The sequence below is a fragment of the Oncorhynchus mykiss genome, chromosome 8 (assembly GCF_013265735.2).
Source record: "Oncorhynchus mykiss isolate Arlee chromosome 8, USDA_OmykA_1.1, whole genome shotgun sequence".
Classification (NCBI taxonomy): Eukaryota; Metazoa; Chordata; class Actinopteri; order Salmoniformes; family Salmonidae; genus Oncorhynchus; species Oncorhynchus mykiss.
The window spans coordinates 68,926,412-68,949,410 of NC_048572.1; the positions used below are offsets into that span (position 1 = coordinate 68,926,412).

Below are 22,999 nucleotides of genomic sequence, written 5' to 3' on the forward strand. Positions count from 1 at the left end.
TATCCCTCCTGTTTCCTCTGTCTCTTCTTCACAGGAGGAGCCTGGTGATTTGACAGGGGTGCCGGAGGAATATCACGATCTGCGCACGGTGTTCAGTCGGTCCAGGGCCACCTCTCTTCCTCCACACCGGTCGTATGATTGTAGTATTGATCTCCTTCCGGGAACCACCCCCCCCCGGGGTAGACTATACTCTCTGTCGGCTCCCGAACGTAAGGCTCTCGAAGATTATTTGTCTGTAGCTCTTGACGCCGGTACCATAGTCCCCTCCTCCTCTCCCGCCGGAGCGGGGTTTTTTTTTGTCAAGAAGAAGGACGGGTCTCTGCGCCCCTGCATAGATTATCGAGGGCTGAATGACATAACAGTGAAGAATCGTTATCCGCTTCCTCTTATGTCTTCAGCCTTCGAGATCCTGCAGGGAGCCAGGTTTTTCACTAAGTTGGACCTTCGTAACGCTTACCATCTCGTGCGCATCAGGGAGGGGGACGAGTGGAAGACGGCGTTTAACACTCCGTTAGGGCACTTTGAATACCGGGTTCTTCCTTTCGGCCTCGCTAACGCTCCAGCTGTCTTTCAGGCATTAGTCAATGATGTCCTGAGAGACATGCTGAACATCTTTGTTTTCGTTTACCTTGACGATATCCTGATTTTTTCACCGTCACTCCAGATTCATGTTCAGCACGTTCGACGTGTCCTCCAGCGCCTTTTAGAGAATTGTCTTTTTGTGAAGGCTGAGAAGTGCACTTTTCATGCCTCCTCCGTCACATTTCTCGGTTCTGTTATTTCCGCTGAAGGCATTAAGATGGATCCCGCTAAGGTCCAAGCTGTCATTGATTGGCCCGTCCCTAAGTCACGCGTCGAGCTGCAGCGCTTTCTCGGCTTCGCGAACTTCTATCGTCGTTTCATCCGTAATTTCGGTCAGGTGGCAGCTCCTCTCACAGCCCTTACTTCTGTCAAGACGTGCTTTAAGTGGTCCGTTTCCGCCCAGGGAGCTTTTGATCTCCTCAAGAATCGTTTTACATCCGCTCCTATCCTTGTTACACCTGACGTCTCTAGACAGTTCGTTGTCGAGGTTGACGCGTCAGAGGTGGGAGTGGGAGCCATCCTTTCTCAGCGCTCCCTCTCTGACGACAAGGTCCACCCATGCGCGTATTTTTCTCATCGCCTGTCGCCGTCGGAACGTAACTATGATGTGGGTAACCGCGAACTGCTCGCCATCCGGTTAGCCCTAGGCGAATGGCGACAGTGGTTGGAGGGGGCGACCGTTCCTTTTGTCGTTTGGACTGACCATAGGAACCTTGAGTACATCCGTTCTGCCAAACGACTTAATGCGCGTCAGGCGCGTTGGGCGCTGTTTTTCGCTCGTTTCGAGTTCGTGATTTCTTATCGTCCGGGCTCTAAGAACACCAAGCCTGATGCTTTGTCTCGTCTCTTCAGTTCTTCAGTAGCCTCCACTGACCCCGAGGGGATTCTCCCTGAGGGGCGTGTTGTCGGGTTGACTGTCTGGGGAATTGAGAGGCAGGTAAAGCAAGCACTCACTCAAACTCCGTCGCCGCGCGCTTGTCCTAGGAACCTTCTTTTCGTTCCCGTTCCTACTCGTCTGGCCGTTCTTCAGTGGGCTCACTCTGCCAAGTTAGCCGGCCACCCTGGCGTTCGGGGTACGCTTGCTTCCATTCGCCAGCGTTTCTGGTGGCCCACCCGGGAGCATGACACGCGTCGTTTCGTGGCTGCTTGTTCGGTCTGCGCGCAGACTAAGTCCGGTAACTCTCCTCCTGCCGGCCGTCTCAGGCCGCTTCCTATTCCCTCTCGACCGTGGTCTCACATCGCCTTAGATTTTGTCACCGGACTGCCTTCGTCAGCGGGGAAGACTGTTATTCTTACGGTTGTCGATAGGTTCTCTAAGGCGGCTCATTTCATTCCCCTTGCTAAGCTTCCTTCTGCTAAAGAGACGGCACAAATCATCATCGAGAATGTTTTCAGAATTCATGGCCTTCCGTCAGACGTCGTTTCGGACAGAGGTCCGCAATTCACGTCTCAATTTTGGAGGGAGTTTTGCCGTTTGATTGGGGCTTCCGTCAGTCTCTCTTCCGGCTTTCACCCCCAGTCTAACGGTCAAGCAGAACGGGCCAATCAGACTATTGGTCGCATCTTACGCAGTCTTTCTTTTCGCAACCCTGCGTCTTGGTCAGAACAGCTCCCCTGGGCAGAATACGCCCACAACTCGCTTCCTTCGTCTGCGACCGGGCTATCTCCTTTTCAGAGTAGCCTCGGGTACCAGCCTCCGTTGTTCTCATCTCAGTTCGCCGAGTCCAGCGTCCCCTCCGCTCAGGCTTTTGTCCAACGTTGCGAGCGCACCTGGAAGAGGGTCAGGTCTGCACTTTGCCGTTATAGGGCGCAGACTGTGAGAGCTGCTAATAAGCGTAGAACGAAGAGCCCTAGATATTGTCGCGGTCAGAGAGTTTGGCTCTCCACTCAGAACCTTCCCCTTAAGACGGCTTCTCGCAAGTTGACCCCGCGGTTCATTGGTCCATTCCGTATCTCTCAGGTCATTAATCCTGTCGCAGTGCGACTTCTTCTTCCGCGATATCTTCGTCGCGTCCACCCGGTTTTCCATGTCTCCTGTGTTAAGCCCGTTCTTCGCGCCCCCGCTCGTCTTCCCCCCCCCCCCCCCATCCTTGTCGAGGGCGCACCTATCTACAGGGTCCGTAAAATCTTGGACATGCGTCCTCGGGGCCGTGGTCATCAGTACCTAGTTGACTGGGAGGGGTACGGTCCTGAGGAGAGGAGTTGGGTTCCCTCTCGGGACGTGCTGGACCGTGCGCTGATTGATGATTTCCTCCGTTGCCGCCAGGTTTCCTCCTCGAGTGCGCCAGGAGGCGCTCGGTGAGTGGGGGGGTACTGTCATGTACTGTCATGTTGTCTTGTCTCTGTCCTTTCCCTTCACCCTGTCTCCCTCTGCTGGTCGTGTTAGGTTACCTTTTCTCCCCCGCTTTCCCCCAGCTGTCCCTTGTCTCCTCTAACTACCCATTCACCCCGTTCCCCACCTGTTCCCTTTTTCCCTCTGATTAGGTCCCTATATCTCTCTCTGTTTCTGCTCCTGTCCTTGTCGGATTCTTGTTTGTTTGTGTCATTCATGCCTGAACCAGACTGCCGTCATGTTTGCTGTAACCTTGTCCTGTCCTGTCGGAATCTGCCGGTCCATCTGAGCCTACCTATGTTTGGTAATTAAAGAAGCTCTGTTTAAGTTGATTCGCTTTTGGGTCCTCATTCACGCACCGTAACACATGTAGGAAAAGTTAAAGAAATGGGCAGGACATAGCAATGTTTTGGGGCAGATTTATTTACAAAATCAAACTTCAGTGGCCATTGGCCTATGGCGGTTCTAGTGTTAAACTTTTTTAAAGTCACCATTGGCCTCATGGTGAAATCCCTGAGCGGTTTCCTTCCTCTCTGGCAACTGAGTTATGAAGGATGTCCATCTTCGATGTGGGATATTCAATGTCGGATGTTTTTACTCATCTACCCTTCTTTGCGAGGCATTGGAAAACCTCCCTGGTCTTTGTGGTTGAATCTGTGTTTGAAATTCACTGCTCGATTAAGAGACCTTACAGATAATTGTATGTGTGTGGTAAAAATACACGGTAGTCATTCAAAAATCATGTTAAACACTATAATTGCACACAGAGTCCATGAAACGTATTATGTGACTTGTTAAAAACCTCTTAGGGATCCCTTCACCCCCATTCCAGCTTGGATACCATTAACGGGATTGATTTGACAACATCCAGTGAAATTGCAGCACCAAATTCAAAAACAGAAATACTCATAATAAGAATTCATTAAACATACAAGTGTTAAAAATCAAAATACAGCTTAACTTCTTGTTAATCCAGCCACAGTGTCAGATTTCAAAAAGGCTTTACGGCAAAAGCAGACCATGTGATTATCTGAGGACAGCACCCCGCATACAAACACATGAAAATCCTATTTCAACCAGCCAGGTGCGACACAATAATCAGAAATAACGATATAATTCATGCCTCACCTTTGAAGATCTTGAAGATATCCCCAAAATGTCCATTCAGAAATACACCGGTTTCAACTCGCCCAACATGCCTACGAAGTATCTAATACTGTAAGTTACCTGTAAACTTGGTCCAAACATTTCAAACAACTTTCCTAATCCAACCTTAGGTATCCTAAAACGTAAATAATCAATCAAATTTAAGACGGGATAAACTGTGTTCAATACCGGACGAAAACAAAGTGAAGCACATTCCAGGTCGTGCGCGCCAAAAGACTTGAGTCCCTCTGAGTGACACATGGAAATAACAGGGCTACTTCTTAATTTCTCAAAAGATAAACATCAACCAATTTCTAAAGACTGTTGACATCTTGTGGAAGCCATAGGAACTGCAAGCAAATTCCTATTAAAAATAGTGCAGTAATATGCATAGAAAACTAATAGAAAACACATTGACCTCAAAACATTTTTCCCTGGATGGATTGTGCTCAGAGTTTCGCCTGCCAAAACAGTTCTGTTATACTCACAGACATTATTCAAACAGTTTTAGAAACTTCAGAGTGCTTTCTATCCAAATCTACTAATAATATGCCAATCCTAGCTTCTGGGCCTGAGTAGCAGGCAGTTTACTTTGGGCACGCTTTTCATCCGGATGTCAAAATACCGCCCCCTAGCCTTAAGAAGTTTTAAGCACATTTTCACTCTTATGTAGGCTTGCCATAACAAACGGGTTGAACATTTCTTGACTCAAGACATTTCAGCTTTTCATTTGTAATTTATTTGTAAAAATGTCTAAAAACATTATTCCACTTTGACATTATGGGGTATTATTTTGCGTAGGCCAGTGACACAAAATCTCAATTTAATCCATTTTGAATTAAGGCTGTTACACAACAAAATGTGGAACAACTCACAGGGTGTGAATACTTTCTGCTGCTACTCTGTTCTTTATTTTATTCTTATTATTACAATTATTAGTCACTTTACACTGCATTCATGTACATATCTACCTCAATTACCGCATATCCCTGCACATTGATCTGGTACCGATACTCCCTGGATATAGCTTCATTCATGTGTTACTATTACTTGTATTTGTTTAGTTTTTCACTCTGTATTGTTGGGAAGGGCTCGTAACCAAGCATTTCACGGTATAGACTACACCCGTTGTAATCGGTGCATGTGACAAATAAAATTTGATTTGATTTTAAGAGAATCCTGCCAATGCAGGACCATCATTTGTCTCCTTTCTGGTCTGTGACTGGCCACCAGGTGGTGCTCCGCAGTCACTCGAGGCAGTACAGTGCACCATACCTTACATAATACAACACAACATCATGAGATCCAAAGCTGTGTCGTAGTTTGTACAGAGAGGGAAAGGCTAATTCAAACAATATGTGGATATAGAACTACACCCTTACTATGTTATAGATGGGGGCATGTAAGTAGAGGTCCATGATCACACAATATGGTGGGAGTGCTGTGCTAACAGCAGGGTTGTAATATCCTGGTGATATCCTAGCAGGTCAGAGCAACCTGAAGTCATTAACCTCTCTATTGCAATCAAAAGACTAAGACTATGTTATATTTGGATAATGAGCATCATAAAACACAGGGTATTTTCTTCTTCAATCTTTCTTCAATTCCAGATTTGTAGACAGTATATTTACATTGCTTGACAGAGTGAATGTTCTGTAAAATGTTATAAACTGAACCAGACATTTTACCCAAGCCGTCTCTGAATAAAAGGGGAATAAAATGAAACCCTGTTTTCAATTCCCATGAGGCCTAAAACAAGGTTTCTCCTCAACCCTGGCCTGAACATATCCTCACAGTCCCTCTGAATCCTATCCCTCAACCCCCCTCAGTGGTACGCTCCAGTGGTCCGGTCCCAGTGTGTGGGTGGGCTCACCTGATGACGGTGGGGGTGATCTCAGCGCAGAAGAATATGCTCAGGTTGCTGACAGCGTGGGAGGAGAACATGCCGATGATGGAAAAGGCGATGGAGAAGTTCTTATTAAGTGTATCCGAGCTCTCTGCACAGAAAGAAGACAAAACACGAGTCAGCCATTAAACACGATTCAGCCTAAATTATTAAAATGATTCAGCCTAAATTATTAAAGTGAGATTAGTGTATATGAGCACTCTGTTTAGAAAGCAAACAAACATAACCATTATCCAGCCAATATACAGAGAGAATACATTCTAATGTAGAAAGGTGAGATAAGCTCAAAGGAAAATTCTATATCTAACCCTGATAGATGAATGACTCTCTTAAAAGAATGCTCATTGCACTGAGCTAGAAAAGTACCTATGCTTTCTCCTAAGAGCAGGGTGTTGTTGAAGGATGATCCTAATACTTCAACAACACATTTCCTGCCATCTTGACATAAAACTATAGGTTTATAAATAACATATGTAGATGGTTACATCATTCCCATGACGTGTATACAGTATATGAGGCATGTTTAAATTGCATCATCCGAGGCTTGTCTCAAGTCAGTTTGGTGTCTTAAATTAAACATGTTTCAGTTGCCCAAAGAGGATCATCTCTGGCTGGTCTCGGATCGGTTTGGTGTCTAAATTTAAGATGTTTAAGTTGCCCAAAGAGGATCATCCGAGGCTGGTCAGTTTGCTGCTCCTCTCTAATCTCTAATCCTCTGGCTGTCTGACAACAGGCCAGGCCCAGTTTGCTTCCAGGTGGAAGATTAGGGATAGAGAACATGGAGAGACCATAAGAGAGATAAATACACAGGGGAAGAAGAGGGCTAGAGGTTAGTTAGGGTCAATGAGACAAAGGAGGATCAGGGAGTAGAACACAGACAGGAAGACTGGTAATTCCACCTCTAATGAAAAATATAATTAAGAAGAAGTTACTCTTATTTGAATACAGGAAGACCAAGCAAGATGAAAAGCAGCTCAGATGAATGATGGTGATACGGCATAATGTATTTCATACCAGGTATAATGTGTACTAGCCTCTAAGGTTGTACAACTGCTGGTTTCATGTGTCTGTTGTGGCGTTTCACTGTGAAGGACAAGCAAGCTGGATCTGAATGTGTATTTATGCAGTAAACAGAACGCAGCTAGCTAGTCCTTGAGATATTTATTTATTCACTGATGCCTACAGACGTACTGAGCCAGTCACATGGTGCCTCTGAACTGTCACTCGTCGTAGTTGTCAAACAGAAATCGCACGTCACGGTTTGGGCTATCGCGACCTGACTGAACTGTGCAATGAGTTTGTGTTTTTAGAGAGTGGGTGGGAAAGAGAGTGGGAGTGATTGGGAGGAAGGGAGAGCGAGGAAAAGTCACAGTATTTAGGTTGAGGTGAAAAATCAACCTTTGCCTGGAACCACCAGCATTGTGCAACAAACTCATTGCGACATTTAAAGCCCTGATTTTAGTACTGTTGGTTTATAATGCTGACATTTTCTTAGTGTTCTTCAATCTTATACAGATGTCAGTTCCTCCAATCTTTGTCTAATCATATCAAACAAATCATGCTGAGGACATCTGCTTCTATCATAATGTGTTTCTAACAGCTTGAACCACATTTAGGATGGTAAATTGGTTATCAATTTACTGCAGAATTCTCCCATCTGCCCAGGACCTTCTTGGTTCTTTATCAAGCAGTTAAAGTATTTCCAGTAAGCTGAATATAATTCGGTAAACATGATAAACAGTTATGAGCCAGAATGATGGGGTATTGATTAGTTCAGATTCTAGGACAGAGCAACAGCAACAAGGGAAACATTGGCTTAGTTCCCACTAGAATGAATAGGAGACAAACCGATGGTTGTACTGTACCTATATTCAGATGGACACTGTATTTCCCCAGCACTACAGGAGCCAAGGGAGAGAGAGGGAAACATACACAGGTTAATATGTAATCAAATGATCATCTAATACATCACACAGCATAGTCGACACAAAAAGAAGACACAGCCATGCAGTACTACAAGTGAATTTTCCAGTCACAGAACACACTAGTTACACCACATCAATAACAACACAAGATGTGTGCTCTGTGTGCGCACGTGTGTGTGTATGTGTTTGATGTGTACCTGTAGTTGTAGGTTAAACATTTGTTCACGCAACGTATAAGTGACTCTTTAAAAAAAGAATAAATACTCTGACAGATTTCACATCACATTGACCTACATTTAAACCCCACTCCAAAACAACTATAGCTAACTAAAAAGGCTGTTTCACCTCTACCTATTCACATTCATAATAAAACTATATACAACTAGATAAGATCCACATATACCAGCTGGCAAGTGACAGTGAGACATTTTAGCGGGGAGACATGACATGCTATGCCACATGTAATCTAAGGTCAGATAGCTCGTGCTACTCTCACAACGTGAGTGTTGCAGGGACGAGATAGAATGAAACCGTGCCGTAGAGGTCAAGGTATGGCTTTGTGCCGTAGAGGTCAAGGTATGGCTTTGTGCCGTAGAGGTCAAGGTATGGCTTTGTACCGTAGAGGTCATGGTATGGCTTTGTGCCGTAGAGGTCAAGGTATGGCTTTGTGCCGTAGAGGTCAAGGTATGGCTTTGTGCCGTAGAGGTCAAGGTATGGCTTTGTGCCGTAGAGGTCAAGGTATGGCTTTGTGCCGTAGAGGTCAAGGTATGGCTTTGTGCCGTAGATGTTAAGGTGAGCAGCTAGAATGCACAGACTGTATGATAATTTGTGTGTGAGTGCTTGCAGTGTATGTGTGAGTGTGTTTGTGTGCATGTGCATGCCTGTGTGTTTGTATATTTGTGTGTGTGAGTGTGTGTGTGTGTGTGTGTGTGTGCAAGCAAGTTTGTGACAGCGTGTGTACAATACAGTATGTGTATAACACTGTAGGCTACCCACAGTTGAGCAGGCCAAGCTGCAGCAATGATGCCAGCGCAGTGATGATCATGAACATGAGCAGGCCTCCCCTCCTCCCCATTAGGCCCACCGCCGGGCACAGTGCCATGCATGAAGCCACGGCGATGCCCGCCATGGTGTAGTAGTCAGCGTAGAAGTTGTGGAACATGGTGGACTCGTGGGTCTCGTGGTGGTCCATCATACTGCGGGCAAAGCAGTGGTGGATGCCATAGCCAGTCAGTCTGGATAGAGGGAGAGAGAGGGAGGGGAGAGAATGAGGAGAGAGAGAATGAAGATAAGAGAGAAAGGTGCAAGAGAGGGAAAAAGGAGTGAGGAGACGAAAGTGTACAGAGAGGACAGAAATATAGAGAGGGATATGGGAGAGAGGGTAAAGAAAAACGATATGAGTCGAGACAGAGTGAGGGTGAAGAAAGAAGAGGAAAATGAATCTCTCCTCTCGTCTCCTCTGAAACAAAGCTAAAAGCACGCACATACACCCTCTCCTGCTCATCTCCAGTTCTCTCATAAGAACACAGCTCATGCAAAATTCATGGTCAGACTAGATTCAGGGGCACCGTGCACTGAAATAGCCAGGGCTGTGTCTGTCTGCGTGTCTATAAATTACTGGGATAGGTGAGTGAGAAGGTGAAGCTTTATTCTTTAGGCCATATGGCAGACATACAGACAGATGGACAGACAAACAGACGGACGAACGGACAGAGAGAGACAGACCTGCTAAGAACACAGACAGACAGATGGACATACAGGCAGACCAACAGACTGGTCAGGGCACTGAATTAGCTAATAGCCTGTCTATAATGATTGGTGAGTGAGGGAAGTGGTGAATCTTTATTCTGAAGGCAGATAGATAGACAGATGAATGGCTGGATGGACAAACAGACATGCCTGCTAAGAGCACAGACAGACAGAGACAGCGAGACGGATGGACGGACGGACAGGCCTGCCAACAGCACAGAGGGCCACTGCCGGTCGATGCTGCATCGAGCAGACAGGTCCATAGTCCCATCATCACGGAACACCGGCCACCGCATTTAACACCCAGAGGCGTCTTACTGGCAGCTGCATCATGGACACATGCACACGCACACACAGACACACACCGCCAGACACACAAAGAACATACTTACGAGTTCACACAGAGGACCACAATGTTTTTCCACAGGTTCCTTGTCCCCACCATCTTTACGATACATGTCTTTTTGGGTTTCTTGTGAAGAGCGTTCTGCAGCTCTGAAACAATGAAAATAAGTCACAAAGGGCTTTATACCAGGTTGTACAGTCAACCACAGGGCTTCATCTAATTCCACATGATGGGGGTAGGTGAGGGAAGGACAATTTCAGCTGCACACTATGTGATTCATACCAAAACATTTCATCATGTGACTTATCTCTTCCTGTTAGGAGACAGGTATGACGGGGGAAGGAGTGGGTGACTAGGGGAAAAGAAGACGAGTGAATGAATGGATAAATGAAAGAGGACAACGCCCCAGCGAAGCACGGATCACGACATGGAGCACGGATGTTTTGAAATATAATGGGTTGCTATGGAAACAAACCTCCACTTTCTGCATGTACACACACATATGCACGTGCACATTCCAAGTTTATCGCTCTATAAAATAATGGAGCTTTGAAGTCATCCTCTGGCCTAGCAGCATAGCCATAATCCCCCATCTATGATTGGCTCTTAAACGAGAGGCCCTTTTCAGGGGCTAGTTATGTTACAAGGCTACATAACACACACACACACACACACACACACACACACACTCACACACACACACACACACACACACAACTGCACTGCCCTCAACCGCAGGTCATCTACAGAGGGTGGTGCGGACGGCCCAATACATCATATTTGTACTGCATTGTCGAGGGAGCTCGCAAGTACGCATTTCGCTGCACCGTTTATACCAGCAGTAAACTGGGTAAGTGACGAATAAACTTTAATTTGATTTGACAAACACCCGGAGGCTGCTTCTGGTTATATTGTGAAGTGTTTACAGCTAAGAGAGCCAGGTGCACCATGGAAAGATGACACGAGCATAGCTCTACCACTACAGAGACAAAGAACGCTCTAGCTAGCTACACCCATAGATGCAGATGACAACAGGAGGACAGAGAGCTGTGTGTGCAGGAGAGGAGAGGACGAATGGGACGACCCGGCTGACAGACACACTCTCTCATCAGCACACACTGCTCTAAAGGATCTCTGGAGGCTAAGAAAATTGTTGATTTCACATTAAGCAACTCTGTTTTACGATGTATTCGCACTGTTACTCTGAGTAGCACAGTAACAGAAGAATTTGTAAATGGTTATGATTTTTCCTCTGCCATATCATACCTGACAAGAAGACCTCCTAGGTAAAAGGGCACAGCTACAGTCCACTGCCAAAATAAAGGAAACACTTGAGTAAATTAGGTTTCTGGCGGCTCTGCTATGGTGTCGGGTGCCTTTTCCTGGCATGGTTTAGATCCACACAACCCTTAGAGGGCAAGGTAAACGGCAATAAATACACAGCCATTCTGAGTGATCACCTTCAACCTATGGTGAATCATTTCTATCTCGATGGGAGTGGTCTCTTCCAGGTCGACAATGCCGCCATCCACTAGGCACGAGTGCTCACTGAATGAGACAGCGTTTCCCACCACCATCAAAACACCAAATGATGGAATTTCTAATGGAAGATCCCTCCAATAGGTTCCAGACACTTGTAGAATCTATGACAAGGCGCATTGAAGCTGTTCTGACGGCTCGTGGTGGCCCAACGACCTAATTAAGACACTTTATGTTGGTGTTTCTTTATTTTTATTACATGGGACAGAGAGGAAATTTTACAGTTTTATAGTTAGTTTCCTGCAAATCTACACATTTTGTAATGGGGCTGAGAGAAATATGGAAGCTTCAAAGCAAATTTTCTGCAATTCTACACATTCTGCCATGGGGCTGAGAGACATTTCAGTTTTGAAGCTAATTTCCTTAAATTATGCATATTTTGCCATGGATTATGCCTTGTTCTTATGTTATCTGAGAGACTCAAACATTACAACAAATTCAGTATTATTAGACACTTGAGAATTGTTTGTTTCTTTGGACAGTTTCGTGAGAATGACCCAACAATGTTATTGACAGAGGTTATACTATACACATTTAGTTAACATAGTTAAGTCATTCTCACGAAACTGTCCAAAGAAACAAACAACTCTCAAGTGTCATTTTTCACAAAATGTTCTCTTGAATCACTGATATTAGGATCTGTACTTATCTATTTTGTATTTATTATTGTTTTTTTATTATACATTTGACCAACATTTTTTCAAAAGTATCGTCAAAGTACAAAAATGTAATAAACAAATTGTCACGACTTCTCCCGAAGTTGGTTCCTCTCCTTGTTCGGGAGACGTTCGGGTGACGGAATTGTTTATTGTAAGTGCATGTGCACATTTATTCTGGTGTGCCACGGGTTTTGTACCCATTGATTGTTTGTTCTGATTTCCGGTGTTTTTTTGTTATTAAGCTGCTCCGTTGTAAACGCAGTTTTTGCTCTCCTGCGCCTGACTTCTCTGTTGCCAGCACGCACCCCTTACAGAATTCCGGACCAACTTATGGAGTCAGCAGGAGCAGGTGGTGGAGGAGCGCGTCCGGGAGCACGCAGCAATGCTCCACCATCTTGGCACCGCCATGGACCATGTTGTCCAGACAATGGACCGCTGGGAGAAACAAGGAGTTCTACCAGCACCTCCATCAAAACAACCGGGGTCTCCAAAATTCACCCCCCGTTCTCCTGGTCCCAGTGGGATTTGTCTCTCCCTTCCCCAGGAATATGATGGGACAGCTGCGAACTGCCAGGGGTTCCTGTTGCAGATAGACTTATACCTGGCAACCGTCCACCCGGCTCCTTCGGGCCGTGAGAGGGTGTCCGTCCTCGTCTCGTGCCTCACCGGGAAAGCCCTGAAGTGGGCCAACGCCGTGTGGAGAGAGGGAGATGCGGCGTTGTAACAGTTTGAACGCCTCTTCCATCTGAGGCAGGGGACGAGGAGCACCGAGGAGTTCGCCCTGGAGTTTCGGACCCTGGCTGCCGGCGCAGGATGGAACGACAGGGCCCTGATTGACCATTATCGCTGCAGTCTGTGCAAGGACGTCAGTCGGGAGTTGGCCTGCAGAGACACCACCCTCACATTCGACCAGCTGGTGGACCTGTCCATCCGGCTGGACAACCTGCTGGCTACCCGCGGACGTTCAGATCGGGGTCTGTTGGTTCCACCCCCCTGCACCCCCTCTCCGATACCAATGGAGCTGGGAGGGGCGGTGTGCAGGGAGACCGGAGGGGGTTCCATGCACCATCTGAGGGCACGGTTGGTGCCGGGTTGGTTCCTCTGGGTATCGGGGCAGCAGGCGGGGCGCTCTGGCGTCACCCCAGGTGAGTCGGCACCATTCTCATCCAGAGCCCTCTGTTGTACATATGTTTGTGTATGTCACTTCTCCTGAGTTTACCCCGCATTCCCAGCATAAGGCGCTCGTCAATTCAGGCGCGGCTGGGAATTTTATTGATAGATCGTTCGCCCATAGTGTAGGAATCCCCATTCTTTCCGTGGCTGTGCCCTTCAGGGTTGATTAAGGAGGGTCAGGGTTGATTAGGGAGGCCACCGCTCCTCTGGGTATGGTGACGCCGGGGGGGTCACAAGGAGAGAATTAGTCTCTTCCTCATAGACTCTCCTGCATTTCCTGCATTTGGTGCTAGGCCTACCCTGGTTAGCTTGTCATGACCCCACTGTTTTCTTGGCAACGGAGGGCTCTCACGGGTGGTCGTGAGAGCGCACAGGGAGGTGTTTAGGGGTTTCTGTTGGTGTTACCACGGTGGAAAGTCCAGACGACGTCACCACCGTGCGCATTCCCCCTGAATATGCCGATTTGGCTCTCGCCGACTCAATTACCACCCCATCGACAGGGGGATTGTGTGATAAATATCCTGGTAGACTCCGCACTTCCCAGGAGTAACGTGTATCCTCTGTCACAAGCGGAGACAGTGGCTATGGAAACACATGTCTCCGAATCCCTGCGTCAGGGGTACATTCGGTCCTCCACATCACCCGCCTCCTCGAGTTTCATTTTTGTGAAGAAGAAGGATGGAGGTCTGCACCCGTGTATTGACTATCGAGGTCTAAATCAGATCATGGTGAGGTATAGTTACCCGCTACCGCTCATAGCCACAGCGATTTAGTCAATGCACGGGGCGCGCTTATTCACCAAACTAGATCTCAGGAGCGCTTACAACCTGGTGCGTATCCGGGAGGGAAACGAGTGGAAGATGGCATTCCGTACCTCCTCAGGGCATAATGAGTACCTCGTCATTCCGTACGGGTTGATGAATGCTCCATTAGTCTTCCAAGCCTTTGTAGACGAGATTTCCAGGGACGTGCACGGGCAGGGTGTAGAGGTGTATATTGATGACATTCTGATATACTCCGCTACACGCGCCGAGCATGTGTCCCTGGTGCGCAGGGTGCTTGGACGATTGTTGGAACATGACCTGTACGTCAAGGCTGAGAAGTGCCTGTTTTCCAGCAGTCCGTCTCCTTCCTAGGGTACCGCATTTCCAACTTAGGGGTGGAGATGAAGAGTGACCGCATTGTAACTGTGCGTATTTGGCCGACTCCCACCACGGTAAAGGAGGTGCAGCGGTTTCTTGGGTTTGCCAATTACTATCGGAGGTTTATCCGGGGTTTTGGTCAGGTAGCGGCTCCCATTACGTCACTGCTGAAGGGGGGCCCGGTGAGTTTGCAGTGGTCGGCTGAGGCAGACAGGGCTTTTGGTCACCTGAGGGCTCTGTTTACCTTGGCTCCTGTGCTGGCCAATCCGGATCCCTCTTTGGTGTTCATAGTGGAGGTGGATGCGTCCGAGGCTGGGATAGGAGCTGTGCTCTCTCAGTGCTCGGGTACACCACCGAAGCTCCGTCCCTTTGCCTTCTTCTCGAAGAAGCTCAGCCGTTGGCTGTCGTAAGGGCTCTGAGGGCGTGGAGACATTGGCTTGAGGGGGTTAAACACCCTTTTCTCATCTGGACTGACCACCGCAATCTGGAGTACATCCGGGCAGCGAGGAGACTGAACCCTCGCCAGGAAAGGTGGGCCATGTTTTTCACCCGTTTTGTGTTCACCCTTTCCTACAGACCAGGCTCCCAGAAAGTGAAGGCAGACGCATAGTCCAGGCTGTATGACACAGAGGATCAGCCCATGGATCCCACTCCCATACTCCCAGCCTCCTGCCTGGAGGCGCCGGTAGTGTGGGAGCTGGATGCAGACATTGAGCAGGCGTTACGTGCAGAGCCCACTCCCGTCCAGTGTCCTGCTGGGTGTCTGTACGTCCCGTCTGCTGTCAGTGACCGGTTGATCTATTGGGCCCACACGTCACCCTCCTCTGGTCATCCTGGGATCGGTCAGACAGTGCGCTGTTTGAGCGGGAGGTACTGGTGGCCTACCTTAGCTAAGGATGTGATGGTTTATGTTTCCTCCTGCTTGGTGTGCGCCCAGTGTAAGGCTCCTAGTCACCTGCCCAGAGGGAAGCTACACCCCTTACCCATTCCACAGCAGCCTTGGTCGCACCTGTAGGTGGGTTTTCTTAACGATCTCCCCCCTCACAGGGTAACACCGCAATCCCGGTCGTTGTGGATCGGTTCTCTAAGTTCTGTCGTCTCCTCCCTCTGCCCAGTCTCCCTACGGCCCTACAGACTGCGGAGGCCTTGTTTACGCACTGCGGAGGATATAGTGTCTGATCGAGATCCCCAGTTCACGTCTAGGGTCTGGAAGGCGTTCATGGAACGTATGGGGGTCTCGATCAGCCTTACTTCAGTGTTTCACCCCGAGAGTAATGGGCAGGTGGAGAGAGTAAACCAGGATGTGGGCAGGTTTCTGCGGTCTTATTGCCAGGACTAGCCAGGGGAGTGGGCAGAGATGGCACAGAACTCGCTTCGCCACTCCTCCTCTAACCTCTCTCCCTTCCAGTGTGTACTGCGGTACCAGCCGGTTCTGGCGCCTTGGCATCAGAGTCAGACCGAGGCTTCTGCGGTGGATGACTGGTTCAGTGAACAAGGTTTGTTATAGGTTACAGCTTCACCCCGATTACCGTATTAACCCCTTGTTTCATGTGTCTCTCCTCAGGCCGGTGATGGCTGGCCCGCTCCAGGAGTCTGGTGCGGGAGGTTCCTCCGCCCCCTCTGGACATCGAGGGGGCCCCGGTATACACCGTTCGCACCATACTGGATTCGATGCGTCGGGCGAGGGGCTTTCAGTATCTCGTGGAGTGGTAGGGATACGGTCCGAAATTATAGAACTATTATCAAATTAAATCAGACTTTTCCCAATTTGAGCTCTTTAGCAGTTTTGGTAATGAGAAGGCCAAGTGCGGTAAAGGGGGTGTTTGAGAATAAGAACCTCATTCTGAAGGCATATAAGCAAATACATTAACTTGACTTGTGCTCATCTAAGGACTTATCCTCTAGATGATGCATCATTGGTGAATAAAACTTTATTTAAAAACTGAAGCTTTTTTTTTTAGCTTTTACAGGAACTTGAAAAAGTGTCACGGTAATGAGATGTCCACAGACACTGTATGTACGTAATATATATTATAGTTTAATGTAAACTTTAATTAGTATACCATTTTATGGACAAACTTTTTTCTCTCATTTTTTTATGACCCGATAATTGTATCTGGACACATTTTGGTAATTTACAGTGAAAATGTAGAAAATTCAAGCGGAAATGTAAAATGTATTTAAAATAAGACACGTTCCCAAAAACTAGACATCTTAGTCCTCTGAATGATGCATCATGCTTTTGTAACTCAATTTGCTACAGACATTTTAAAACTGATTTCATGAGAAGCATCCAGTCATCTCTTGTCCAAACTGCAGGAATCTGGCCTGGCTATACTTATCCATTATCCAGACACTAAGGTAGAGGTCAAAGGGATTGACCTGGTCCCATCTGTTGTCTATGAGCGATGCCTCTCCCTTTCTCATTCTACCCCGCTCCCTCTAAAGGCCCTAATAAACCGTGTTAGGGAAACTACTCTGAAAATATAGTTTATCGAGCTACCAATACTTCACACTGGAAGAAAAATATAGTTTACCAAGCTACCAATACTTCACACTGGAAGAAAAATATAGTTTACCAAGCTACCAATACTTCACACTGGAAGAAAAATATAGTTTACCAAGCTACCAATACTTCACACTGGAAGAAAAATATAGTTTACCAAGCTACCAATACTTCACACTGGAAGAAAAATATAGTTTACCAAGCTACCAATACTTCACACTGGAAGAAAAATATAGTTTACTTAACTAAAGTTACTGAGAAAACGTGGTCCACAACATCCAAACTACTTTGTGATAAATTATCCTATCTAAATCTGAAATGTCATAGAATACAAATTGCAAGAACAGATCACTCTGGAGTCAGATGTTAACTGAATGTATATGTATCCTATTAAACACTTAAACAATGTTTGAAGTGAGAATTAGGCAGAACTGATTATTTTTTTTGCCAAAATGTAGTATGTAGTTACACTAGCTACACTGCTACATGGCAAAAAAGTAAGTAACTACTGAAAACACTACTGGATTAGAATTTGTTCCACCAAGCTAATGCAAAATGTAGTTACATTACTAGTTGAACGACTTCTAGTTCACTACTCCCCAACACAGGTAATAAATGAATTAGGGTCTGGAGGGTCGGGTCCATGATGTCACGGTGTAGGTTTACTACCCTGCTGAAGATATACCTCCACCCCCAGGAGAGAGGGCTGTTACTATAGTAACCAGGCAGAGAGGAAGGAAGGGGATCTCCCTCGTCAGTCAAGATAATCCATATAGACTGTTGACTGAACAACAGGGACCTACACTCTACTGAGCCTGACCAGACCTTTCTGTCTCAGAGAGAATCTAACATTGGCATTATTATACTGTATGCTTATGGCTGCGTTTACACAGGCTGGCCAATTGTGATATTTTTTCCACTAATTTGTCTTTGACCAATCACATCAGATGTTTTCACACAATATATTTTTCAGAGCTGATCTGATTGGTTAAATGACCAATTAGTGAAAAAATAGATCTGAATTTGGCTGCCTGTGTAAACACAGCCAGAGTTTTGTTCAAAGTATTCAAAGTTAATAGATAGTGAAAATAATGAAAAGGAACTAGAGACTATCCTAACTGTCCTTGCTAGAGATATTGTCTAAGAAGAACCTTTCACTTCAGGGATCAACAAACATTTAACTTCCAAATAACAACATTAAACCCATAGCAGAGGAAAGAAATGAATCCAAACCAAAGACAAAACACTTGGGCTAATTAGATAGTGTTAATTACAGTAATAATTACAATAGTGATCTCTACCTGTAAGGATGTGGTCAGTGTCCAGCTCGGGGTTGACCTGGTTCTTCTTGATGATGTGTCCCATGATCCACTTGGAGCGGCCATACTGTTGAGTGGCCAGCAGCCACCGCAGAGACTCGGGAAAGATCCTGCATGGAGACAAGACAGAACACTCTCTCCTCAATAAAATATGAACCGCTGAATCAAAATGAAATTAGTACCTATTTTTTTCACTGGGATTTAACGAGAGGCTGATAGGAATCTCAATACATCATTCTCCTCCTCAGGCTCTGTGGGAATCCCTGAGTCTGAAAAGTGTGTGTGGCCATGTGCATATGTGTGTGTATGTGTATATCCATGATTTCTTTCTAGCGGATTGAAACTCGGATTGAATCTGCCTTTAAAATGCTTTCATAACTTGTGGATATCAAGTCCTTTGTTAACGTGTGCAATTTGAAGGGAATGAAAATGACAAGAGCTGTGATTCTCAAGGATGAAGTAAAACCCATAAATTTCTTCCCCTTGATCTGTTGGCAGCCTTCCCAGCAGTCAGGTATACAGTGTGAATACAGGGTAAATGATGGTTCATTCATTATTATTTATTACCCAGGCTTTAAAAAGACCAGCTGTATTAACATGTACAGTAGAGGTCCTTTGAAGGCTCTTAAGCTATAAAAATGATAGGAGATTAGGTATACCTACATAAGAGGGAAACAGCTGGAAAAACCCAAGAAGCTTCCCTCTGATTCTATACATATCTGATTATCCTCCAGTGTCTGGGGAACTACACAGATAATAATTCACGTCCGTGTGCTCCCATGTCCCGCTGGCCCCATACTAATTTCATACATACAGTGTTTTACTTGCTATATTGTATTTACTTCGCCACCATGGCCTTTTTTGCCTTTACTTCCATTATCTCACCTCATTTGCTCACATTATATATAGACTTATTTTTCTACTGTATTATTGACTGTATGTTTGTTTTACTCCATGTGTAACTCTGTGTTGTTGTATGTGTCGAACTGCTTTGCTTTATCTTGGCCAGGTCGGTGTTGTAAATGAGAACTTGTTCTCAACTGGCCTACCTGGTTAAATAAAGGTGAAACAAAGAATAAGAAGAAAATACATAATATGAGCATTGGATAAATAGAACCTACATTAACATAAAGCAGAAACCAATCATGAACTGTAGTGTAAGATAATTGGGAGTAGCACCTAATCAAGTGAATTAAATCAGTATTTTCAATCTAAATGGGATCACCTGTACGCATATAATAAATAGCTAAATATATCAACACTGAGCTGCTAAATTGTAGCAGGTGTTGAAGTATAGCCTGGTCCTAGAACAGTTTTGCACTTTGCCAGAGATGGGGAGTAAAGTAGCTGTTGTCCTCACCAGATATAAGCCAGCATGAGGAGAAGCGGGCAGATGATGACAGCCTGCAGAACCTGCCAGTCTCGACAGACGTATGCCATCCCTGGCATCAGGAGCTGCCCGCCCAGCACCACGAAGCTGGCAACCATGGTCATGGAGAAACGCCAGGCTGGTAGGCACAGCTCAATCCCTGGTAGAGAGAGAGGAGAGAGAGGTTAGCTTACATGGATGGACCTACAATACAAATAGACACACACACTCTGACCACAGACACAGTTCCATCTATGATAGAGAGGGTGCAGAGGGAACACAAGGTCAACAATGACACTCCCACACACGACTTGACAGAGAGAGTGGACAGAAGGGAGAGGGGTTGACACCACAGTTCCACTACATAGCTCCATCCCTGGGAAGGAGACGAGTTATCCTGATACCGATGCCACTCCAGTAATGTGAACATTATTGTCACATTTTTATTTTATTTTTTGTACCTTTATTTAACTAGGCAAGTCAGTTAAGAACAAATTCTTATTTTCAATGACGGCCTAGGAACAGTGGGTTAACTGCCTGTTCAGGGGCAGAATTACCTTGTCTAGAACTGATTCTAAATGTATGACTGATGCTACTGCATAAACCTGCATTCTCAAGCAGAGAATATGGGTCTATTAGTCTATTTTAGCTGAAGAGCACTTCCATGGCTAGGACACAACACAGTCCCTGTCCTGATCCGACTGAACCAAATCTATTGCAGTGAAGTAATGAGGGTCTCCTTCTACAAATTTCTTCCCAGTCACTTTCAGAAAGTCTTTGATTCATTTATACAGACATTAGCATGCATGCCACCACCACGCTGGCCGGCAGAAACACACAGAACTCAGCCCCTTAGCAAGCTAGACACTGCGGCAGCATAGCATCGAATAAAATAGGCTATATCAATCTTATGAAGCTGGTGAGTGGTACTGTACTGCAACAACTGTTCCCGTTCCTTCCCTTGTCTTTCTCAGTCTTTTGTCTTCCACTCATCACTTTATATCTCCTCATATTTTTATTTTTACTTGTGTTTTTTATTTTTCTCAGCTCCAACTGGGTCTTTCGAGGTGACAGGCCCGGCATAATACACTGTCAGCAGGCTGCAACTCCACCCCCGAGGAAAAGGCAGGAATTTCAATTAGCATCTTCCCCCCCTCATAGCTAGTATGAATAATGCTCTGTGTTCACGGGACAGTAACGCAGCTGGAACGACAGAGCTAAGACTGAAGAGGAGGAGTAGAGGGGAAGAGGAGAGGGGAGATGTGTGGAGAGTAGAGAGGAGAGGGGAGAGGGTTAGAAGGGGAGAGAGGAGAGGGGGTCAAGGTGGGAGGGGAGAGAGGGGAGAGAGGAGAGGGAGTGTTGGGTTTGGAGTAACCTCATCCTGATTCTCTGTGGGAGTTTTGTGAGTAAAGTCATGGGTCACTGGGAATAGCATGGGTTGGTGTTATGTGGTTTTGTGAGTGTGTGAATCGAACATATGGATGTACTTACAAAACATTCTACAGAAGTACTATGAGCTCCTTACTCCAGCTGACCCTAATCCTCCACATCCCTCCTGATCAGCAGTCCCATACTGCCCTGCACCGGCCCCAACCTCCAACCATCAGCCCAGGTCCTGCCCTGCCTGCTGACACAAATCCCAGCGCTCAGGTGATGTCACACACAAAGCACTCACAGAAGGCCACAATGGCACAGGGGTGATACTGAGGTGACCCACGGGTGACCAAAAAGGAGTGACCAAACAGGAGTGACCAAATGCACTAAAACAGGACTTTGTTAACACACATGCCACATGATGACAACTGACAAGACTTATCTAAAGCCATGGTGGGGGACAGCATTGGTACCAAGGAGTAGCCTAACCATCAAAACCATAATCTGCCAAAAGTAGTCCAACACAGTGTGGATTCTGGAATGGAACATGCAACTTCAAGAACATAATGTCCAGTGAGTCAAAGAGGTTCCATTGTTCTGAGAACATTACAGTATCTGACCACTAGGGGCCCACAGTGATGTTATTTCCCTGTGACCAGTGGGTAACACACCACACTGACCTTTCCCCGGCAGTCACATGATCTCCTCATGGACCCATGCCATGTCGTCACCCCCTGCCTCCCCCCTGCTCCCGGCCACTGGGTTTGTGTGTTCCCAGCCAGTAAACAGCTCCAGGGCCCGCTCCTTCTAAATACAGTAAAGATGTGGTGGTAGACATATTACACTGTCCAGCTATAATGATCATTCTTAAAAAGATTGTAGATAATAAGACTCAGAATACTGCTTCCTGTTTTTTTCTTAAAGAGGTTGTACAAATGGAATAATGTGTGTGCAACCATGTGCTCAATATCCAGAAAGGTTGAGACTGAAGAGTGACTGTGTGGACGTGTTTATCTATGCCTCTGGGGACCAGAAGTCAACAAAGAAAGGTTAGGGTTAAGGTTAAGTTTTGGGGTTAGAGTTAGAGTTAGCGTAAGGGTTAAAGTTAGGGATTAGGGAAAATAGGATTTTTTTGTCCCCACAAGGTTAGTTGAGTAAGACTGTGTGTATGTGTGTGTGTGTGTTTGTGTGTGTGTGCGCACGCCTGAGTGCATGTGTGTGTGTAGTAGGTCTATCTCATTCTTTGTGGACTTTAAGTGAGGCCACACTCATTGATCAATAGCTTATCTTAAAGTATAAGGATCAATAGGCTATGGGTCCAAGGCCTCTGAGGAATAGAGGGATGTTTAGGTAACACAGTAATACTACGTTGATCTACTTCCAAAATGGCATGACTCTATTTGCAACTTAGAACTTTGCCTGCTGAACGTGGATGAGTGTGTGTGAGTGTGTGTGAGTGTGTGTGAGTGTGTGTGAGTGTGCACGCACATGTAAGTTTGCTTGTGTCTCTATAGTAAAAACAGACATTACTATCAACGCAAAAAGGATGTACTGTATCTGCGGTTGAATCATTACTACAAACAGTTGCAAAACTAGTTTTGCTACTTTTGCAACAAAAATGTGCATTTCTATTGGAAGACTCAGGTAGGTCCCTCTGGTAGGTAGGTCCCTCTGTTTGCTGAACCTATCCAATAGAAACGCTAGTTTTCGTCGCAAAATTGTTTGTATTAGTGATTACACCCCAGCTCTACTAGTCCCAGATGAGACCCCAGACAGACATAAAATGCATCCAGTCAGTGTAACACAAACACAAATAATGACATAATAGCACCAACAAAACCACAGTCATCAACCTGGTCCAAACAGTTGACGGATTAGGTCTACCGTTGACTCCCTACACCATGAGAAGGAAAAAGAGGCACAATGCAGTCT

At 46.1% G+C, this 22,999-nt stretch overlaps 1 protein-coding gene across 1 annotated transcript in view; it reads right to left on the bottom strand.

Moving 5' to 3' along the window:
- The window catches only part of LOC110530426 (solute carrier family 22 member 23), an 86,266-nt gene that overhangs the window by 17,417 nt on the left and 45,850 nt on the right, over positions 1 to 22,999 (bottom strand). The window contains exons 4-9 of the mRNA XM_021613484.2: positions 19,685 to 19,853; positions 18,307 to 18,434; positions 10,033 to 10,135; positions 8,888 to 9,126; positions 7,832 to 7,864; positions 5,934 to 6,057 (exon numbers count right to left, since the gene is read on the bottom strand). Coding sequence (XP_021469159.2) covers positions 5,934 to 6,057; positions 7,832 to 7,864; positions 8,888 to 9,126; positions 10,033 to 10,135; positions 18,307 to 18,434; positions 19,685 to 19,853 — 796 coding nt within the window. The remainder of the gene's footprint in view (positions 1 to 5,933; positions 6,058 to 7,831; positions 7,865 to 8,887; positions 9,127 to 10,032; positions 10,136 to 18,306; positions 18,435 to 19,684; positions 19,854 to 22,999) is intronic.